This window comes from Rattus rattus, chromosome 8 (genome assembly GCF_011064425.1).
Source record: "Rattus rattus isolate New Zealand chromosome 8, Rrattus_CSIRO_v1, whole genome shotgun sequence".
NCBI classification, from domain to species: Eukaryota; Metazoa; Chordata; class Mammalia; order Rodentia; family Muridae; genus Rattus; species Rattus rattus.
Window position 1 is genome coordinate 59,137,388 of NC_046161.1, and position 23,149 is coordinate 59,160,536.

General features: G+C 38.7%; 1 protein-coding gene across 1 annotated transcript in view; it reads left to right on the plus strand.

Annotated features, from left to right (window-relative positions):
• Dennd4a (DENN domain containing 4A) overlaps positions 1-23,149 on the plus strand; it is a 107,459-nt gene that overhangs the window by 21,161 nt on the left and 63,149 nt on the right. The window contains exons 2-8 of the mRNA XM_032911013.1: positions 3,244-3,317; positions 3,959-4,090; positions 6,947-7,278; positions 10,448-10,697; positions 16,833-16,902; positions 18,721-18,890; positions 19,971-20,212. Coding sequence (XP_032766904.1) covers positions 6,968-7,278; positions 10,448-10,697; positions 16,833-16,902; positions 18,721-18,890; positions 19,971-20,212 — 1,043 coding nt within the window. The 5' untranslated portion in view covers positions 3,244-3,317; positions 3,959-4,090; positions 6,947-6,967. The remainder of the gene's footprint in view (positions 1-3,243; positions 3,318-3,958; positions 4,091-6,946; positions 7,279-10,447; positions 10,698-16,832; positions 16,903-18,720; positions 18,891-19,970; positions 20,213-23,149) is intronic.

Consider the following 23,149-nt stretch of genomic DNA (forward strand, 5'->3'; position numbering starts at 1 on the left):
CGTTACTGAATATTTACACACATGACACGTGTTTCTAACTGCCATGCATGAGGTATAGTAGAAGACACAGAAATCAAAGCAGCCTTTGAATTGTCTGCAGTCTGTCTGGAGACAGGTGACCGTGTATTAAAAATTCTTTCTAGTCTGATCCTGTTCTGTCGAGAACAGATGCATATTCCCAAGACACACCAGCTACTTCAGCTCTAACCTAATTAACAGCTTATGACTTCTCTAGTTCTTACACACCTGGGTTCCCATTGTACCTGTTCTGAGGCATCTTTTGTTGCCCCTTTGTTTCCAGTCCATAGTTTCTGTGTAATGAATATTGATCTTAAACTTTAAACTGAGGAGATTGGTCTTTGTTGTGAGTTGCAAGATGATCACTGCCAGCGATCTTCTGTGACTGTGTATATACATGCTATTGTATACGTTTGTAGAATCACAATCAAAAGGAGTTGGCTAGATGACAGAATGAATGTGACCTGCAGAGCTCTCTGGGCCATGTGTATTTCTTGTACTTTGGCTTGTTTCTGCACACCTTTTGTAAGGAGATGTTGCTTTAGGAAGCATCCTTTCCTTTTGCGGGCTGTATATCTGTTTTTTAAAATATATAAATGTATGAAAGCATGCTACAGGAAGTGAGGACAGGAGGTAGTATCTGAAGAAAAGTGGGTGTGGTTAAGAGAGGGTGCCACAATGTATGTGCTCCACAATCAGTGATGGATGTGCTAGTAAATAGGGCTAACTATTTACCTGTTTTTTGTTTCCTCTATTAGCAGAAGCATACTTTGCAAATACTAATGTAGTAAATAAAAATCAATTAATTCTAAAATCTCTCTTTTTTACATAATTAATGGAATCAGAATAAAGTTTATTCTGTCAATAGAAATATGTGATACTGGGAATGTGACAATAAATTAATCTAAAAATTCAACATTGAAGGAAATGATATGTTTTCTTTAATAACAATACATTGTTTAAAGTCATAGTCAAACCAGTGTTCTTACTGTATTAAAGAATTCATAATGGCAGAAAATAAATTTGGGGGCTGGTAAGATGGCTCCAGAGGGTAAGAGCACTTGCCGCCAATCCTGAAAACTTGAGTGTGATTCCTGGAACCCATATAATGGAGAGAACCAACTCCTATGAGGCTTTTTTGATCTTCACTTGTATACAATGTCATGTATACATGTGTATGCACACACACACACACACACACACACACACACACACACACATGAGATAAATGTCAAAAAAATTGTAAAGAAAATGTATTTGGACTTGGTTTTAGCATACTCATCATTCATATTGAAATCTAAACAAGTTGATATCCTGTCAGGTATTTGAAAAATTTACAGGTAGTTTCACAGATAGAGTATTTTAACTTGAAATTGTATATGCTGATGTAGTTTTTAAAAAATGTTTCATCAGGTCAGCAGATGTGTTAACTCCTTGATACCAGTGAACAATAAGATTTAGAAATATTTGAAAAAAATATGTACCATTCCATGTGTTGCTCGAAGCTGTTCAGTGAGCCTGAAGTGGAGTACTGTCCTACTTTGTAAAAGCATTTGTCTTGATCACAGTTAGCAATCCAAAAGGTAACAACAATGGCAAACATGCTGGTACAGGCGTGTAATGCCAATACTGGGAGGCTGAAGCAGAAGGATTACAAATTTAAGGTTACCTTGAGCTACATTGTAGAAACCTGCCTTTTAAAAAAAATCAAACAATAAAAGCAAGAGGTAACAAGATTGTACTACATTGTTTCTCACAACTCTTTTCACTTTCCCAGCTAAGACATTGTATCAAAATTTGCCTGAAACTTTCTAGGTCTCTTATCTCCCATTTACCAGACTGGCATCTAGGACCAACTGAGTCATGGATTCTTTTTTTTTTTTCTTCCTTCCTTCCTTCCTCCCTTCCTTCCTCCCTCCTCCCTCCCTCCCTCCCTCCCTCCCTCCCTCCCTTCCTTCCTTTCTTCCTTCCTTTTTTAGAAAAGGGCTAGCTGTGTTAGCCTTGGTTGACCTAGAATTCACTCTGTAGATCAAGCTGGCCTTGAACTCATAGAGGACTCTTTACTTCTCCCTGCCACCAGTCATTAAAATCTTATTCTTAACTGTTTCTGCTACTATTTCTCTGTCATTAGACAATGGCCCAGTGTGGTTAAAGATACAGTAAATTCCCCTTCTTGATGGACAGATCATTTTGTGCTTTAACTTGTGTTTTCTGAAAATTAGACCCAGTGAAACTTTTTTCCAGGTTAAGTGATAAAGATTTATTGAAAATTCGTGGGATGGTGTTCTACTCACACCTTGAGAAAGGAACATTGTAGAAGTCTCCAAGAAATCACACTTCCTCAACCCCACAGGCCTAGTACAAGGGAAGAGGAAAGTCATTTCTTCTGAAAGGGTTGTTGGTCTTTAGTCTTTTTTAAGCCAAGAAGGAGTAAGAGAATGGGTACAGGGGCCCATCACATGATACTGGGGTCGGAGAGGATATTCTAGAACCCCAGCTGACTAAAACTACTACCCTCCCCAAACGTTATCAGTGAGGCCACCTTTTCTTCATTCATAACTACAGCCCACAAGCCCACTCAATCTAAAGAAAGTATGCCCCTGGCTTGCAACCTCACAACAGAGCAGGCCTTGTTGTTTTCCACCTAAGGTTTGGGGGTTTTGTTTGTTTTTCCATGGGGCTAAAAATTTAACATTTTGTAGACTGGGTCAGTACTGTACCACTGAACAACAACATTCCTAGCCCAACTTTGGTTTCTTTATCCTATCCCTCTTGTATCTGTTGTTAAGGATTGATATGCCAATTATATTAAGATAGTTTTAAACATTTATAATAAAGGAAAAAAACCATTTGAACATTGGATTTATTTGGAACATGTATATGGAACTTTTCTGAGTCCATTTTTAAGTTATCTAACATATATATTTTTGTCTAATGAATGAGACACTTAGACACAGTGCCTAAGGAGCAGCCATTTAAGATGATCTCCCTCCCTTGCCCTCACACATGTGGTCTTCTGCGCCCTTTGTTATTCTGCTTTCTCTCCTACTCCCATGTCTATTTCTTTTCAAGTGTGTGTCTATTATTGACTAAAATGTGGGTTCTGAAGAAGCTGGTATTTATCGTAAAATTATTAGTAGTAGATCTTTAAGTATCCACAGATATACTAGGGGGGATATTTTATTGGAATTAATTTAACCTTATATTTTATTCTTTTCAATACAGTATTTCTCAAATCCTAAGGCCCAAAGAACTCACACACTAGGAACTCTTTTCTCCAACCGAAGCTTCAGTAATGTGTGAGTGGCTTTTGTTTTTCCTTGTGATTTGTTTCAGCTGGCTTCCTTCTATGTTAAATATTGGAAATTTAATTTTCAGAACTTTAAGGATTTGGGATGTAGTCATTATATGATAACTGTGAGTGACAAATAATTTATTAAACAAAATAATTTATTAAAAAGTATTTTAAGGTGTCTCTTGGAGGGGTAGCATAATACACAGTCTGAAATCCCAGCACTCAGGAAAATGAAGGAGGATTTTGAGTTCAAATTCAGCAGAAAAGTTCTTATAGTCTATTTAATCAACTGGTCCATTGTAGTACTGACCATTTTCAAATATAAGTCTAAGTGTGTGATTATCATATCATATCTGGACATTTCAGTAGTATTTGATACATTTTTAAAGAGCCTAGACCTCAAACTCTCAATCCTTGGACCCTTATAAGCTAGGGTCACAAGTGTGGTCACTATACCCGGCAGTGGTAGTTACTAACTTTACAAAACTCAAAGTGTTCAGAATTTTAACATAAATAATGTTATAGGTATAATGGTGTGTGTGTGTGTGTGTGTGTGTGTGTGTGTGTAGTATGTATGTATGTATGTATGTATGTATGTATGTATGTATGTTCCCTCAGATTTTCACTCTCACCTCTTGTCTTTAGAGGCAGTCTGTCTGGGTAGCACATGCTTGCCTACTTTGACCTAATGGAGTGAGATAAGAAATTGAAAGCATCTGGATTGGTCAGAGATTGAAAGGGAGAGCAACAAACCAATCTCCATTAGTTGCTGAATGGGTAAGAACCTTCTCGTAATGGCTTGCAGTTTAGTCATCTCATACTCTTATGAACAGAGCGCACATCTTGTTTTCTATTTTCAAGGAAAGCTGACTCCACTGACAGTGAAGTACTAGGGCCGGGGAATGGAGCTGCCTTCACGGTAGAGTACTTGCCTTGGTATGGAAGGGGCTGGCTTCCATGCTCAGCATGTCATGATGTCAGACTACTTAGCCTAGTCTTGGATTTCACCAAGGTTCAACTATATCTTCTATGAAAAGCTAGTGTTTGTTTTTCATAGTGGCACACGGCTTTAATCCCAGCACTTGGGAAGCAGAGGCGGGTGGCTCTCTGTGAGTTCAAGGCCAGCCTGGTCTCCATGGTAAGTTCTAGAACAGCAAGAGCTATATAATGAAACCCTGCCATGGTGAGGAGTGTTGAGAGGTTAGAAACAAAAGCTCTGAAGGTGCTATCATATACTTTAAATCATTTTAAAAATAACTGAGATACTATCTAAGCAGAGTTGCAAATTTAATATATTTTTATTAATTTTTAGAATTTCATAAAATACATTTGTATCACCTTCACCTCATATTCTTCTCTGAGGGATATAAAGTTTTGAGAGGCCTGTAAACATCTCATTTTCTTTATATTTTATTTATTTGTATGTATCTAGACATAGGTGGGTACATACATACCATGACAGGAATATGGGAATCAGAGGATAGTTTGTGGGAGTCAGTTCTCTCCTCCACCTTGGGGATCCCAGGGACTGAACTGAAGTCATCAGGCTTGGCACCAAGTGCCTTTACCCTCTGACTCATTTTGCCAGCTCCTAAACATTCTGTCTTATGAGTACATTCATAAGGTTATTTATAATATTTTGAAAAAGACAGTTGTTAAATAAATATTAGTTTATGACACAGTATTGTTAATTCAAATGAATAAGATTTCAATGCTTTGTATTAAAGTTATTATCTAGAGACCCTTTGAATTAAGTGCATGGTTTTGTGATCCCCAGTTTCCAAAAATTAATGTAAAGAAGTGTATTTTCTGAGGCCAAAGGCTCATGGAAGACCACTTCCCTGCATCAATCAATCCCCATCAGCCATAAAAAACAAAAACAAACAGGAAGTGTGTGTGTGTGTGTGTGTGTGTGTGTGTGTGTGTGTGTCTTATATGTGTGAGTGCTGGTTTATGTATGTAAGCATGGATACATTCATACGTGTGTATTTACATAGAGGCCAGAGGTCAATGTCTGATACCTTCCTCTGTTAATCTCCACCGTATGCTTTCACACAGAGTTTCTCACTGAACCTGGGACTCACCCGGGTGCATTGGAATTTACAGTCTATATCTCCCTACCTCAAGCACTCCCAGCTGTTATATGGGTGCTGCGGATCTGAACTCAAGTTGTCAGGCTTACACAGCAGCTCCTTTACCCACTGAACCAACTCCTCAGCCACTGGAGAAGGTTTTACTTTGATGTGCAACACAAATTTCCTCAGGGAAGCTTCTTTATTTTGAACTAGCATTTTCTAAAACATGTAGAGTTTTCTGGTTGTTAGGTGGTAAAATAAGGTTTATTGCCCAAGTACATTTTTGGAAATCTTGGGGTAAGCAAATGACTACTAACTTTAATATTTTCCTTTCTATATATATAAAATATATGCTATAGGCATCTGTGTGCCCCATATGTGAAACTGTGGTAACTGTGGTAACCGTGAAGAAGTTATGGTATGTGTGCATGCCTATTTGTTTGCACTTGGAATCCTTTTTCTTGTTTGCCTTTATTATAACCAAGACTGATATGAGACACGTTCTCGATTGTTCTTTTAAATACTACTTCCCCCCTGTAACAGTGGTTTACAAAGCCAGAAGCATATTACCCTGAAGGAGAAGATAAGGCATAACTGATGGTAAACTGAAGGTTTTGATCTTAAATGCTTATAGATGTATGTATACATTTGTCTTTTTAATTTATTGTGAGAGTGTTGTGCTCTCTTTATCTGAGTTCCTGTTTGTTGTATTTGCTGAGATAGATTTCCATCTATGTTTTGTGGCTTAGAATTGGAGCTCATCTTCTGCTGGGTCTTGCCTGTGGAATCCTAGGTTTAGATGTAGCCTCAAGAGCTGGCTTGCATTTGCTCCACCAGGGAAGTCACTAGTCTCAGAACACTTGTCTTCTATGTTTCTCAGTTGGAGCGGCCTAGAACCTTAAAAATGGCTTCAGTTTACACTCCAGAGTCTTACCTGCAGCACAAGCCAGGGATGTGTTGAAGCAGACTTCATTATCTCCCTGTGTCAGTGGGTAGGAAGTGTTTTATTTAAGTGCTTGGGGTTGAACTAGGACCTCACACATCCTCTGCCACCGAACTGCATCCAAGCCCAATGGACAGGTTTTAAAATCCACTCTTTAAACAATACTCTAGTCATTTGGTGCTTTTTGATTTCTGTGAGTGCATTCCAGTTTCCTGTCTGCTTTGGCGCATAACCTTGTTCCTGTCCTTGTAATGCCTTCTAGAACACAACTCCTGATTATTGAGGAGGTAGCAGATTTTCTGATTTAACATTAGCTTAGAGATTGCATTCTGGCATTTGGTTTCCTCCATATTTTGAGACTATGGGAATTTCCATTATATTTTTAAGGTTCATCTACATATTTAAAGGACTGGGGCTTGGTTTTGTTATCTACTTCAATGATCTAGGTTTCCGTGATACCAAAATTAGAATTCCTGCATTAGATTCATAATAAAGGCATGTTTTCACTTTATGGGTAAATATCTAATACTGGTATGAACAGGACCTGCATTCTTTCTAGACTTGTACTGTTGACTTGGCAGATTATAGAATTAAGATCTTTTATTTTTTGTTTAGATATAAACTCTGTGATGGGAGATGATTGAAGACAAGGGGCCTCGTGTTGCTGACTACTTTGTTGTAGCAGGCTTAACTGACATTTCAAAGCCTCTTGAAGAGGAAATTCACTTCAACGATGCCTGTCACAAAGTGGCAAGACCAAAAGAACCCATCACAGATGTTTCTGTTATCATCAAATCCCTTGGGGAGGAGGTGCCTCGGGACTATGTGTGTATTGACGTAACCCCAACTGGATTGTCGGCAGATCTTAATAATGGAAGTCTTGTGGGACCCCAGATTTATCTTTGCTATAAGAGAGGGAGAGATAAGCCTCCACTTACTGATCTGGGGTAAGTTTTTTATTATCGTTAATTTAAATTGTATGCCTTGTAGATTTTGAAGTTAACTGTGTTTAGTGTTAGCTTTTGAAACAAACACATTTGCCTGGGTGTAGTCTATTGCCTGTAATCCTAGCACTAGGGCAGGAGATTGTTTCGTTTGACACCCGCTGAGCTACATAGTGAGAACCTGTTCTGCCCCTACCACCCATAAAAACTGGGGGTGAGAGTGGGAGGAAAATTAAAAATAAAGCAACACAAGAGTTTAATATTTACGCCATTTCCGTCTCTCTGGCCTGCGGGTCCTAGTGCTCGATTTCCTGTTAGATACAAGGGAGAAAGTAAATATATTTAATGCAGAGGGTACCAGAAAACTAATGGATCATCCTCACCACAAAGTTTAAATTGAAAAAAATTTCAGTTAAGGTTCTGTGTTGCTCAGGCTTTCTCAGACTCCTGCCTCAACCTCTCAAATGGATGAAAGCACAGCCAGACATAACATACGAGTACATGTATGCTTAACCATGTATGAAATAAGGATCTAGGGGTAAATTAGAGTCCTGCTGTATTGGATTTGGGGGCTTACTCTTTTCTACTTATAATAGCATTCTTGAGATGTAAGTATATACCATGCAATCTTTTTTAGTCGTTTGAAGCATATAATTCAGTATAGTCAGAGGCGTGCAGCTGTCACCACAACATATTTTAGAATACTTTTATCACGTCAGAATAAAATCCCGCCTCATTAGTGTGCAATGTCCAGTTTCCCAACCTTTTCAGCCCTAGACAATCACCATTTTCCTGCTGGCTTTATAGATTTGCCCATTTGGGATATTTCATGCAGTGGAATTGCAGTGTAGAAGCCTTGTATGATTGGCCTCTTTCACAAAATATGTTTTTAAGGTATATCCATGTTGTAGTATGTACTGGTACTGTATCCCTTTATATGACCAAATAGTATTCCAACATATGGCTGCACTGTAACTTATTGTGCCACTAGTTGATGGATATTTGGACTGTTTATACCCTGACACTATTATTAATAATGTTCTTATGATTATTCATATACAAGGTTTTATGTAGACCTGTTTTGTTGTGTGTATGTATATATATATACACACACACATACATATACATACGTACACATACACTTGGGAGTGGAATTGCTGGGTCATATGATAATTCTGTTTTTAACCTTGTGAGGAACTTCTGGAATATTTTCCAAAGCATTTCACAAGCATTATACATTCCCACTTAGAGGGTATGGGGTGGGGAGATTCTGATTCCTTCCTAGTCTATATAATATTTCATATTGCTATTTAATTATTTGTCCTAGTGAGTATGAAATGGAATCTTATTATGACTTAATGCAGTCCTTCACTAGGTATATGACTTACAAATGTTTTCTTCATTTAAAAAATTCACCAAGCAATAATGGCATACACCTTTAATCCCAGCATCTGGGGGCAGAGGCAGGCAGATCTCTGTGAGTTCGAGGCCAGCCTGGTCTACAGAGAACAGTCAGGATTTTACAGAGAAAACCTATCTATAAAGACTAAAAACCGGGGTTGGGGATTTAGCTCAGGGGTAGAGCGCTTGCCTAGGAAGGGCAAGGCCCTGGGTTCGGCCCCCAGCTCCGAAAAAAAAAAAAAACCCAAAGACTAAAACCCAAACAAACAAACAAGCAAAAGAAACCTCCCCCAAAACAGAAAACCCATTTTATGTTTATACATGTTTTGCCAGCATGTGAACTACATGCAGTCATAGTGCCCAGGGAGGCAGAGATCTGCCTGCCTCTGCCCCCCAAGTGCTGGGATTAAAGTATGTACCATCATAGTTTGGCGATTGAGGGCATCGGATCCCCTGAAATGAGTTTCAGGTGGGTGTAAGCCACTACGTGGGTGCTAGGAATTGAACCCAGGTCCTCTGGAGGAGCAGCCAGTGTTCTTAACCAATGAGCCATCTCCAGCCCCTTCTCCATTCTTTATGATATTCTTCTCATCATTGTATCTTTTGAAGCCAGGAAAATTATTTTATTCTTTATTGTATATATGTATGTATGTATGTATGTATGTGTATGTGTATGTGTATGTGTATGTGTATGTATATGTATATGTATATGTATGCATGTATGCATTTGATTTGTCTGAGTCTCTGTTTTTCTGTCTGTCTCTATCTTTGTTCTGTGTGTGTGTGTGTGTGTGTGTGTGTGTGTGTGTGTGTGTGTGTGCACGCATGTGTGTGTATGTATGTTCTACCATGTTGGTTCTAACTCAGGATCTAACTCAGATTTTCAAGGTTTGTGACAAATGCCTTTACCCACCAAACTATCTCAGGCTAAGTTTTGATTTTATGACTAGGTAGTATTAGATCTGGGAGATCAAATGCTGCCTAAGGCAATGCAGTTAGCAGTAGCATTTTAAATAATTTATGTGTTTTTAACTCCTTTGTGTACTAGAGTGAAAGTATACAAAAAGGTACTATCTAGGCATGCAACCCTCTATAGTGTTTAATTGTGACTAAAATACAGTTATGTTTCCCATAAAATGTGCTTGATTTTATAGAACATAGAAAGTAAATATATTAATAAATAACTTAATTAAGTAGAATGCTGAATATTAAGTGTCCTTGTATCTAATTACTGCCACTCTGTTAAATTAATAAGCGCAAAGCTTTATATGAATTTTTTTTTCCTTTTTTTTTTTTTTTTTTTTTTTTTTTTGGAGCTGGGGAATTAACCCAGGGCCTTGCGCTTCCTAGGCAAGCGCTCTACCACTGAGCTAAAATCCCCAACCCGAATTTTTTATATTATTTAAAGTTTTAGTAGTAGGGAAACAGTTATCCTTTAGTATGACTGTATATTTTAGTCTTAAAATAAGTTGCAAGGTTTATTAAAAACAACTGGAAAGAGTCAGTGAAGAATGGGGCAGGATACACCCAACTCTTTTTTGCAGAAGATGGAGATGTGGCAGAATCTACAGTAGCCATGACTTTGAACTTGTTGTGTAGCCAAGGATGACCTCGCATTTCTGATCCTCCTGCCTCCTCTTCCTGAGCACTGGATCATTGGAGTATTCCAACACAGACTTAGTGCTGCACTTGGGATAGTCATGCAACTTGAGAATGTTACTTTCAGGTTTGAGGGGACTTTGTGTATTTACTTTTAAAAATTATGTTTTAGGGTATTATATGACTGGAAAGAAAGATTGAAGCAGGGCTGTGAGATTATTCAGAGCACCCCCTATGGCCGACCTGCCAATATTAGCGGCAGCACCTCATCACAAAGAATCTACATCACCTACCGAAGAGCCTCTGAGAACACCACTCAGAACACTCTGGCCGTCACAGACATATGCATTATTATACCCAGTAAAGGGGAGAGCCCACCACACACTTTCTGCAAGGTCGACAAGAATCTCAACAACAGTATGGTAAGTTAATCCTGTAGCACTAATACACTTAGCCACTTGCCAGCGAAGAAATGCATAACTGTAAGGCTTTTCTTGAAAACAAAATAGCGTAACAGATCTGAAAAATATGTTTTTAAGGATGTTGGGTATTTTATTGTTTTCAAAAGTACTTAGTTGTACTTTCACAGAAACTGTATAAGAGCTTCATCTTCTCTTTCCCTCTCCCCTTCTTCCTTCTAACTTAAATAACTTTTCCGTATTACTACAAAATCAGTACGTTAACACCATGGCTGTCCCCAGGCTTCCTTGCTGGATCCTATACATATACAGCTCTGCAGACGTGGCATTCATTGCTGGTTTTCCCTACTATTTCGTTCACCATCAGTTTTCTTCTTTTAGGCACGTGCAACACTTGTTGCAAGATCACCATTCTTTCTAAAAGTTTTTGGTTCCATATTCCCTTCTCTTCCGTTGTCCCGTTCCACCATTCTCTATAGTAAAACTTTTCAAGAGCTCAATATGTGGTGGGGTTGAGGGGGAAATGACTGAGCTGGCACAGTGCTTGCCTAGCACACATCAGGCCCCGTTTCCATGCCCTGCACTGCATTACTGGGTGTGATGAAGCACACCTGCACTTTTAGCACTTAGGAGTCTAGGCAGAAGGATCACAGATTCAAGATCACCGTTGGCCACATAGTTCAAAGCCATTCTGAGCTACTTGAGACCTTGTCAGCCTCATTCCCTGCAAGAAAGAGTTGGATATATTTCACTCCATCCTTCACCTGGGCTCTTTCCAGTTAAGGTTTTGGTTTGGTTTTTGGCTTTTGTTTGTTTTGGGTTTTTTTGTTTGTTTTATTTTGTTTTTTCTAGACAAGATTTCTTCATTTAGCCCTGGTTGTCCTAGAGTGCACTCTGTAGACCAGGCTGGCCTCAGACTCATAGAGATCTGCCTTTTTCTGCCTCCCGAGCACTGAAAGGTGCTCTAAGGTGTGCGTTGTTGCTACCTGGCTCCAGTTAAGTTTTTGACCTCTTCATCCCAAGGTTTTTCTTGTTGCTCAGGCTCATAGTCAGTTCTTTATCTCAGCCTTTTAGGTTTTGCTACAGACAGTGACTGAGTCTCTTCTCTCTTGGCTCACCAGCCATTCCTTTGTGTCTCCCAGCTGCCTGTGCAGTGGAGTGCCCAGAGTTCAGTCCTCAGCATGTTCATCTTTACAAACAAAGCTTACTCCGTTTTTAATCTAGTTTTTCTAATACAGTGTGTTGGTGACTTCTAAATTTCTGTGTCTGACTAGATCTAATTTATTGTTTCTTGTTAGTTATCTTACTTAATAGAGCACCTCAAATTTAATACGACCTGCAGTGAAATCTTGATGTACCTTTTCAGATCTTATTTCCATTGTCTTGCTTGTCTAATAAATAAAAAAATTTAACTTACTCGAATGAATAAACCTAGGAGAAATGTGAGCCTTTCTTTTCTGCTTACTATGTCCACCAATGAACTTTGCTGACTCTAATGACTCTAATTTTAAACGTCCCTTGACCTTGATCACTTCTTAACCACTTTAGGGTTGTAAGCCTGATCCAAGCCATAATAATCTTTAAAAATTACATTTACTTTTTTTTTTTTTGAGGCAGATCTCACTGTGTAGACAAGGCAGAACATAGAGATCACCTGCCTCTGGCTCCCAAGTGCTGGAATTAAACCTATGTGGCACCAGTCCAGGTCCCCTCTTGTGTGTGTGTGTGTCTGTGTGTGTGTGTGCGCGCGCACACATGCGTGTATGTGTATGTGTAATTTCTATTCAAAACAAAATTTTTACTATTCCTCTATCTTAGTTTATGTAACGTCCTACTTTCTTTTAATACTTATAGACTATTACAGAAACTGCAAATACAGGTAGTAAACACAAGTTATTTCTAGTTTTCCATTACCAGCACTGCAGCTTTGATCAGCTCTTGCCTTTTCCTATGAATGTTTCTTAAAAAGACACCGGAAGAACAAATAATTGAAAGTAGAATTGGGGGCTTGAGAGAAGGCCCAGGGTAAGCACACTGGATGCTTGTGCAGAGGACCCAGGGTTGGTTCCCAGCATCCCCATAGTGTCTCACAACAATCTGTAACTCTAGTTCCAAGGAGATCGAATGCCCTCTTCTGACCTTTATGGGCACCAGGCATGCATGTGGTCTGCATATATACATGCAGGCAAACCTTCGTACACATAAATGAATAAATAACTCATAAGAAAAAAAGGACATAGCATTGATGTGTCTGTCTGTGTACTGTGTAGTTTGAAAGACATTGACTGATTGCTTTGAAAACATGGTGGTAATTTATATTTCCTCTAGCCTTAGTCTATAAGAATGCGCCATCTTTAGTCCTACACCTTGCCAACATTGATTGTTGTCAGTTAATGTCTTGAATTAGCAAAGTATAAATTACTGTGATTTTAACATGTTTTGGCTATTGTGACATTTAAACATCTTTTAATGTATTTAAAGTCCACCTGCACCTGTGGAAAACACATTCCAAGACTCCTAGTGATACTCCTAGATTTTCAAAAAGGTTTTTTGGTGATTATGTATCTGCGTGTCTGTGTTTGGGTATGTGCACATGAGTGCAGGTGCTCAAAGGTCAGAAGCTTTGGATTCCTTGGAGCTGGAGTTTCAGGCTTGGGAGCTGCCTGATGTAATTATTAGGTCTCTGCAGAGAAGTGCGTGCTCTTTACTGCTGAGTCATCTCTCTGACCTTTCCCTTGGATTTTTGAATAACACCTAACTCTGTAGATACTATGCTTTTCCCTATATGTGTTTATAATAAAATTTAACTTGTGCATAAGGCATGGTAGATTAGCACCAGTAACTAGTAAGGAAGTGTGACAAAGCAGGAGAGCAATAGCCAGGATCACCGCTCCGATACGTTGGATCCATTGTTAAGTATGGTGAAAGTTTCTCAAATACAGGCACTGCTGTTGCTGTGGAGTGAGTAATGGGCAGATAGCAAACACTGCAAGTATATTCTGGACAAAGGGATGATTCATGTCCTAGGCAGGATGGAGCAGGATAGTGCAAGTCCCCATCACAAATGCCATGCAGGTTAAAACTTCTAACTTGATGGGGAAAGTGCTGATGAGGCCCCATCTCAACTTGAAAATATTTTGGCAGTTGGTGGCTGCTGGGGGAACGAGAGTAACTTTTTTTTTGCTTTTGTTTACTATTTATGGATGTTTTAACTGCATGTCTGTGTACCAAGTGTGTGTGTGCCTGGTGCCCATGGAGGCCAGAAGAGGGTACTGAATCCCCTGGGACTGGAATTACAGATGATTGTGAGCTGTTATGTGGGTGCTAGGAGTTGGATTTGGGTCCTTTACAAAAGCAACCAGTGCTCTTAATTGCTGAACCATCTCTCCAGCTCTGGGAGTAAGTGTTCTTTGAAGGTGTGACCACTGGTAGGCTACCCATGGTCCAGTTGATGCCCCCACACTCATGCATATGTAGGAGCACTAATTGGAGTTATTAAAAACAAACAGACAAACAAAAGGACATGAATTTGGGAGTTAAGGGAGATCCAGGGGAGCTGAGAGAGAAGGGGGAGTCACTATGACCAAATTGACCACAGGCAACTGAACTGTAAAAACTGAATGTGTGGATGAGGAAGGCCTAGCAGACATAACAGTTTTTAATGAAGTTTGCTGCATTGGATGAATTTTCTATAATTTGTTCTGTCTTCTATTATAAGACATTGAAATTCTGATTTTTAATATTAGAAGCAAGCTGTTGATATCACTAAATTTTACATGAAATAAGTTGTAGTTACCTAGTGCCCATGTGCTATGTGGTATTCTAAGTGTTTCTTCACTCCTGCCAGTGACCTTAGTAGGTATTTTACTCTCATTTTACAGAGAAGCAAATTTGAGAATTAAAAAGTGGTTCTTTTCTTATACCAACACTTTCAATAAGCTGGTGAAGCCAAGACTCAGACCAGGCTGTAACACTGCAGAACCGAGAGCTAAGCGTTGTCCTACACTGCTGATGCCCTGTTGTATCGCCTGTAATTCCTATATCAAAGCCCATGTTTATTCCCAAGATTCGTATCAAGGAAATTTTAACTAATGTATGCTCCTGTCAATTTATAACTTTGTTAAGAGTTGAACTTTTAATTGCCAATTTTCAAATTTTACTTCTCAGCATGTACAAACAAGCACTTTACAGATTTTAGATTATTTAATGGCAATTATCAGTGGATCCCTTTAATGGTTAATACAAAGTCATGCCAAGCTATTTATGTAAGAAACAATTTGAAAAGTGGTTACTGTCAATATCTAACTTTATCCTAAAAGAACTTACATGTAGATATGTCATCCCCAATTAGATGACCATTTTTTTACTTTAACTAATTATATGTAGAAAATGTCTGTAGACTAGTATGATTTAGCAATATTATGTGGCTATTCTGATTATAGCAGAAGAAAATCATGGTAGCAAATAGAATTTTTGGGGTTGGGGCTGGTCCAAGGTGAGAAAAGGTATCATTCTGGAGCTCCGCCTGGTTGTAGCAAAATTAGCCTCCAGCTCATGGTGATCTTGTCTCCCTCACTCTCCCGAGTGCTGAGATTACAAGCACAAGCCACACATTTGGTTCACATATAGTTTTAAAAGGCTATATATGGTAATAGTTAAGGCAAAGAATGTTTTTGAACTTTTTCATGAATATGGGGCCTAGCATACACTATTTCAGATTTGATATGTTGTTTTAGTATCACCATACAAGCCTACAGATGTATCTATGATTTGTTTTTGACTGGAGGAAATTGACATTGTCATTAGAACTGTTTCTAATTCTCACTAACTAATCAAGGTGTTCTAGCTAAATCTTTGCCATTGAGGTTAAAACCAGAATGTGTTTCTTTTTTCTTCCTGAGACAGTAGTCTCTCTATTACCACAGAGCATGTATTCTCCTCTGCAGAGGATAAAGAGGCATTGTTAACAGCTTGGTTAGCATAAGACTCTGGCCAACCATGTCTATGTGGACAAATTCCTTTACCATTTGTGCCTCAGTTTCCTCATTCATAGACTAGGAATATAGTGAGCCCCTGTACATAGGTGTTTTTGAAGAATAAATGAATTAGTATTAGAACTTGGGACAGTGCCTGCAACAATAGCAAATGATATATAAATGTTATTACTACTCATTATTTTTATGTGTTTAATATTTAAAGAGCTTTTTAAAAAAATATTTAATTTATTTACATTTCAGTCACTACCCCTATCATTTCCCTCCTCCTACAGTTCCTTATCCCATTCCTCCTCCCGGTTGCCTCTGAGAGGGTGGTCAGTCCCCCCCCCCGCCACGTCTCCCCCTTCTCTGGGGCATCAAGGCTCTCGAGGATTAAGTGCATCTTCTCCTACTGAGACTAGACCAGATCGACCTCTGCTACATATGTGCCAGGAGCTCTCTGGGGTCTGGGTTAGTTGACACTGCAGGCCTTCCTATGGGGTCCCTCTCACTTTCAGCTTCTTCAGTCCTTCCCCTAATTCAACCATAGGGGTCCCCGACTTCAGTCCAGTGGGTGTTAGTATCTGCTTCTGTCTCAGTAGCTGCTGGTAGAGCCTCTCTGTGGACAGCCATGCCAGGCTCCTGTTTGTAAGCATATCTTAGCATAGTAGTGTCAGGCCTTGGTACCCCTACCCCATGAGATGGATCCCAAGTTGAGCTTGTCATTGGGCCTCCTTTCCTTCAGTCTCTTAGAGAAGAGCTTTTTAAAATTTGTCTCTAGTTGTTAAATTTGTCCCAAGTTTTCTTAATGAAAAAAAAAAAGATTATAGAAACTAATGTTAAATGGTTATTTTCTTACTTTTCAACCAAGAATGGTCATTGATACTTCTGCCCAAGCTTGGAACTTTGAATAAAGTCTAAATTTTTGTGACTTAGTTTTATTTTAAAGCATCAAATTTTCCTGCTATTGTAAAGAGGGGAATTGTCATCTTCTGAAAGAAAAGTAAACAATGATTCTAACAAAATAGTAGATTGGCAATAGTTTGCAGGTGAAATCTGTTTCTACATGGTAGTGAAGTCATCGGAGAGCTCAAACACATTCCATTTTGTCAAGTTACTGCCTTTTGAAAATTAAGTGCAATTTTTTTTCTTCTCTCTTCAGTGGGGATCTGCAGTGTATTTATGCTATAAAAAGTCAGTGGCAAAGACTAACACTATATCTTACAAAGCAGGTAAGTATCATTTTGGGGAGAAATACCTTATGTAGAAATATATTGTGGGGTCTATAAGGTTAAAAACAAAACTGGCCTGTAGCCAGGTTGTGTGCCGTGTTAGCATGTGTTAGCATCAGGACTTGAGCTCCAGCCACTGTCTCTAGAGTCTCAGTTTGTCTTAAAGTGTTTTGGATGTTCCATGAAAGATCATTTTGACAAGAAGGTGGAATTTTTTTTTAAGCCTTAGGTTTAAATAACAACTTGACTACATACCAATTCTCTTTAATTTTTAAACCAGTGCAAAATATGGAGAAGATGCTTCTTTAGTATTTATGTTAATTTAGTCAAATTTAATGGTTATATTTTATGATAATGAATAGTATTAAAACTAATTTGTAATTTTATGGTGAATAGTTGAAGTTTTCAATTTTAAGAGCCCTCAAAATGTCAAACATATTGGTCTTATTTATAAGAAAGCAGATTCAACCTTTTAAAATCAGAGTCCTGGACTCTCTCTCCTTTTGACTTTCCAGGGAACACAGTCACCAGCATTTCTGTTCTTACCTTACACCTGCACTGTTGCATCAGGACCCGGGAGACTAGAACTTAACTGTGAATCCTCAGGGGACCTCACTGGCCAGCCGGCATGTGACGAGAGAGAGCCTTCGTTTATCTCGTTCATTTTGCCTTATAGATGGCAGAACCTGAGTCCTATTTGTTGAGAATCAGAGATAGTAGGAGAGCCCGCAGTTCAGATTCCCACTTTATCATGGCTCGACCAGGGATAGTGTCTACCAGACTTTAAGGCTGCTCAGTCATGAAACCTTTTCTTTTCTCTCCTTTTCCTTTCCTTTCTTTTCTTTTCTTTCATTCTTTCCTTCTTTTTTGTTTTTTGTTTTGTTTTGTTTGTTGATTGCTTGCTTGGTTGGTTTTTGTTTTTTTCAAGTTAGGGTTTCTCTGCATCCCCCTGGCTGCACTGAAACTAAGTCTGTAGATTAGGCTGGCCTCACTCAGAGATCCATCTGCCTCCGGAGTGCTACGATTAAAGGCGTGTGCCACCACTCGGCCTGTTTTTTCAACTTCTAACCCCCACAGTACTCAGTATAAAGCTCTGTTTCTAGGATACACTCAGTGGACGATACCCATTCCATTTTCATGAGGAGATTAACAGGAAACATTGGGTTGCTTTGGGATAATTTAGAAAGCGGTCAGCAGGGGTGGTGAGTCATGCCTGTAAATCCAGCACTCAGGAGGCCAAAGCAGAAGACCACAAGTTTAGAATTTAGAAATACGTTTGAAGTGACACCGTTGTGATACTCTAATCTCTGTCTACTCTTTGGTGGGTCCTTTTTCATTTGTGTAAAAATTTACATTTAGACTCCTACAGGAGAACATACATAAGTACTTACATACATGCATACAGACAGACAGACAGATATAAAGATATACCCGAGGAATAGTTAACAAAGTGGTAGAGTGAGTATGTATGTATGTGTATTTTATATATATATATCTGTATTGAAAATTTTAAATATATGCTTTAGTGCATATGGCATAAAGTGAATTTTTATGTGTGTGTGTTTTCAGAGGGTTCTCTTTTCCTTGTTACTTCTAACCTAGCCTTTGTAGATGATGTTTGATAAATGTTAAATAATTTAATAGTTACAGTCTTTGAAGGTTAACATCCATATAAATCCTACTGACATATTCAGAATTATCTGATGAACATACATGCAAGTTTTTTACTTTCTAGGTGTGTGAAATAAGAAAGCATTTTATTGTCATTCAACTTACATTTAAGACACAGCGACCTAATGTTTCCCACTGCTGTCATAGGTCTAATTTGCAGATATCCTCAAGAAGATTATGAGTCGTTCTCACTGCCAGAATCTGTTCCCCTCTTTTGTTTACCAATGGGGGCAACTATTGAATGCTGGCCACCAGACAGCAAATACCCTCTTCCTGTGTTCTCTACATTTGTGTTAACTGGAGCCTCAGCTGAAAAGGTACAGTGTCTTTTACTAGTTTGCTGGTTCTGTGTGTGTGTGTGTGTGTGTGTGTGTGTGTGTGTGTGTGTGTGTGTGTGTGTGTGTGTGTATTTTTAAGTCATAAGCTCCATATCTGCAAGAAGCAGTGTAAAAACTAAACGGAACCAGTAATACACATTTCTTCCATTTGGTTGAGTTTACTATGTCCAGAGACAGGAAAAGAGTGTTCTCCCACCCTTCCAAATGGTTTTATTTTTAAATGTTAGTGAAGACTTTCCTCATCATAAAATGTTGATTCCCTCATTGGTTCATTTTCTGTGATAGAAAAACTCCTAAATCATATCAAAGGCATTATAAAATATAACATGACTTAGAAAACAGACCTCTCTTGTTACTCTGGGGACCAAACCTTGCACTTGCAGGTTAGAGTTCTGCCCAGCTGCATCCCAGCCCTGGAGGGGCAGAGTGGCAGAGGAAGGAGCTTGGAATCACCTAGGCCAACATTCTCATTCTGTAGATAGGGAAATCATGGTACAGAAAAATGTAGTGAATTGTTTACATTCCTCATTTGTCTCACTGTCTTACTGAATAATTTTCAAACATTTCATATAAAAATACTGGTATAATATTTACTTTTTGGTTTTGTTGTTTTGAGACAGCATCTTTTTTGTGGAGACCAGGCCGCTCTTGAGCTTGCTTAGATCCTCTGCTTCCTGAGTGCTGGGATTACAGGTTTGAATCACCATGTCAAGGCTCAGTTTCTTTCACTTTTTATTTGAAAATTGTAGTTTAAGCAAAATACTATTTTTAATAATAAGGATACATGAAAATACAAGAAAGCAGTCAGCAGGGTGGTGACTCATGCCTGTAAATCCAGCACTCAGAGGCTAAGCAGAAGATCACAAGTTTGAGGCCAGCCTTAGGAGACCCTGTAATTTTTTTTTTTTTTTAAGAAAAACAAGATTGATTTTTACTACTGTATTCCTAGTCCCTGGCACCTTACCTGTACATGGCAAGCATTCATTAAATATTCAGCTGATCGCCTGTTTTGACTAAATAAAATAAAGTATATTTATTAAATGCTTTCTTGTTTTATAGGTCTATGGTGCTGCTATTCAATTTTATGAACCATACTCCGAGGAGAACCTTACAGAAAAACAGAGACTTCTTTTGGGTTTAACATCTCTGGTGGATGGAAAGTCTGATGGTTCTAGAACGATTCACACTAACAAATGCATTTGTCTGCTTTCCCACTGGCCTTTTTTTGATGCATTCAGAAAATTTCTGACTTTTCTGTATCGCTATTCCATCTCTGGACCTCATGCCCTTCCAATTGAGAAGTAAGTTATAAGTTCCAAGGTTTAAATTTCACACTCCATGATGGGCATGGTGGTACATCTCTGTGAGTTGGAGGCAGGCCTGGTCAACATAGTGAGTTCCAGGATGACCAGAGCCACATAGAGAGATCATATTTTAAAAAAACATGTCAGCCCTTTCCTAATTAAATATAAAATTGATTCAATTTTATATGGAAATTGGGTTCCTTGAGAGTTATTTGAGAAAAACATTTGGTTACATTATTTTGGTTATTTTATTTATGTAAAACTTTATATTTTCACAATCTTGTTATTTCAAACAATTTTATTTCTACCAGCAAATGTCCTAATTTATTTTTAAATGAGTTACTTGGAATAAATATCAAATACTCTTATGAAGTTTATAGCTGCTAATTTGGAGAAATTCTGGAACTAGGTTTCCTGGCAGTGTTAGAGATTAAATCCAGGGCCTTGCACATGCCAGGTAAGTGCCTTGTCATTGAGCCACACCCCAGCTTGAAAATGCTAAAATGCTAAACTGCATTTGTAATTTTTAGGTATGATTGAGGTATAATGAACCTTTAAAGTGGTCCTACGTTTAGATATGAATTTAAAAGAAATTGATACAGACATTTTGTTTTTCATTTTGTCGTTTTAATGACTTACTAAGAGCACTAAAATGTGACAAGGCTTCATGCAGTAAGACACCGGTGATGCAAAGGGCAGGTGTCACTGCAGCCTGACTTCTGCCTCTCCAGGCTGGTAGTCAGACTTCTGACTCTGAGGAGAGTTGGGAAGTACATTCAGATACAGCATTGCTCTAGTCGACCCATGCTCCTGTCTACTCTCATTTTGGTGGTCAAAACCTAGCACTTCCGAAATTCTCTGCTGTTGGAACCCCTTTAAAATCATATGAGAACTCAGTGAGCTCTTCATTATGTGTTATGTTTTTCAATACAAACATCTTATTAAAAATAAGAAATTAAAACTGATTTATAATATATTAATTCATTTGTAATCTACTTAACAATTAACAAACTAGTTACATGTTTAAACATTTCTTTGAAAAGTAACTTATTTAAAGCAGTGGTTAGTGAGAAGAGTGAATCTTTTTTAGTAATCATTTTATTCATTTTCATTTCAAATGATATCTCTCCCTTCTCGATTCCCCTCCACACACCCCTTATCCCATCCTTCCTCTCCCCCCTCCCCTTTGCCTCTATGAGGCACCCACTCACCTGCTCCCACCTTTACCGCTCTAGCATCCCCCTCTGCTGGGGCATCCACAGGACTAAGGGCCTCCCCTCCCATCGATGGCAGAAAAGGCTACATTTGTAGCTGGAGCCACAATCCCCTTCAGCTTCTTTAGTCCTTCCCCTAGCTCTTCCATTGGGGTCCCCAGGCTCAGTCCAATGGCTGGCTGTGAGTATCTGCATCTGTATTGGTCAGGTGCTGGCAGAACCTCTCAAGGGACAGCCATACCAGGCTCCTGTCAGCAAGCTCTTCTTGGCACCAGCAACAGTGTCAGGGTTTGGTGTCTGCAGATGGGATGGATCCTCAGGGGGGGCGGCCTCTGGATGGTCTTTCCTTCAGTTTCTGCTCCATTTTTGTCCCTGTCTTTCCTTTGGACAGGATCAACTCGTGGTTAACAATTTTGAGATGGGTGGGTGGCCCCATCTCTCAACTAGGGGCCATGCCTATCTCCTGGAGGTGCTCTTTTCAGGTTCTATCTTCCTTCTGTTGGGAAGCCTCTAATGCCTTGGCTAATTGAGCCCAGCTGAGTTTTCTTTCTCCGTTCTGAATTATTGTCTTGGTTGAAGTATGTGAGGAGAATCTGACCTCACACAGATAATGTAATAGAAAAGGGAGAGGCACCTAAGAAGTCATTTTAGGATTGTGGTGTTATTTTTTGGCATTATCCCAAAGTTTGGCAAGTGGTAGTTTCTTCTAACTTATTAATAATGCAAAATATGAAGCCTAAGCAATAAAGTTTCCTTCTGTGTTCTATTAAAATCTGAGGATCTCTTCCAGTCTTGACTGAACATTAACTCATGCATGCATGATCTTGTAGCATTGTGTATTGGTCATTTGCACAGCAATGGTTCATTAAGGTTATCACATCATTGGAATGTAGTCAAAGGTCTTTTTATGATATAAGAAAATCACTTGTTAACATCAATATCTATAGCATCAGAGCAGTTTTAACATTTTTATTTTATGTATATATATATACATATATACACATATATATGTATATGCATGTGCATGCGTGTTGGCATGTCCTTGCCGTGGTGCACAGGTGGAGGTCAGAGGACAACTTGAAGGATTCAGTTCTCTTCTTCCAGTCTGTGAGTCCTGGGGATTGAACTCAAGTTACTAGGGTTGACATCAAGTACCTTACTTGCTAGCCCAAAACAAAGAAACAGAAAAGGTTTGTTGTTGTCGTTTTTTGTAATGTTCACTGTGACTGTGGTGCCAGAGATCAAACAAGTCCTGCAGATGTTTCCCCTCCCAGCTGCATTTCCAGTTTTCAGAAACGTTTTTGAATATTGGAAAGCTTTTGGGTTCATGGTGACAAATTCTTACTTTTCACTTGAAAATTGGAACTTAATTATTAACAAGTATTTTTAGTTGTTTTCCTTGAAGTAATAGCACTTTGTTAATTCTGTGTGGAAAATATCTGTTAACTGGATAAGCTTAATTTGCTCATCATCTTCTGAACAAGAATGGCATTCTGTGTGGGGGAAATAAACAACCAATTCACTCATAACTCAGTCCTGTAAGCACTTTTGCAAAATCAAGATGGCAGCCATGCTTTGTCTGAAATAGTAATGCTTTATGGGTACTTATCCTTTATACAGAGTATTATAAACATACACTCCGGAATTAAGGTATAGGACAGATATTTACCACCTCAAATAACATTAATTCAGACATTCTTTTTTCAAGATTTCTTTTATT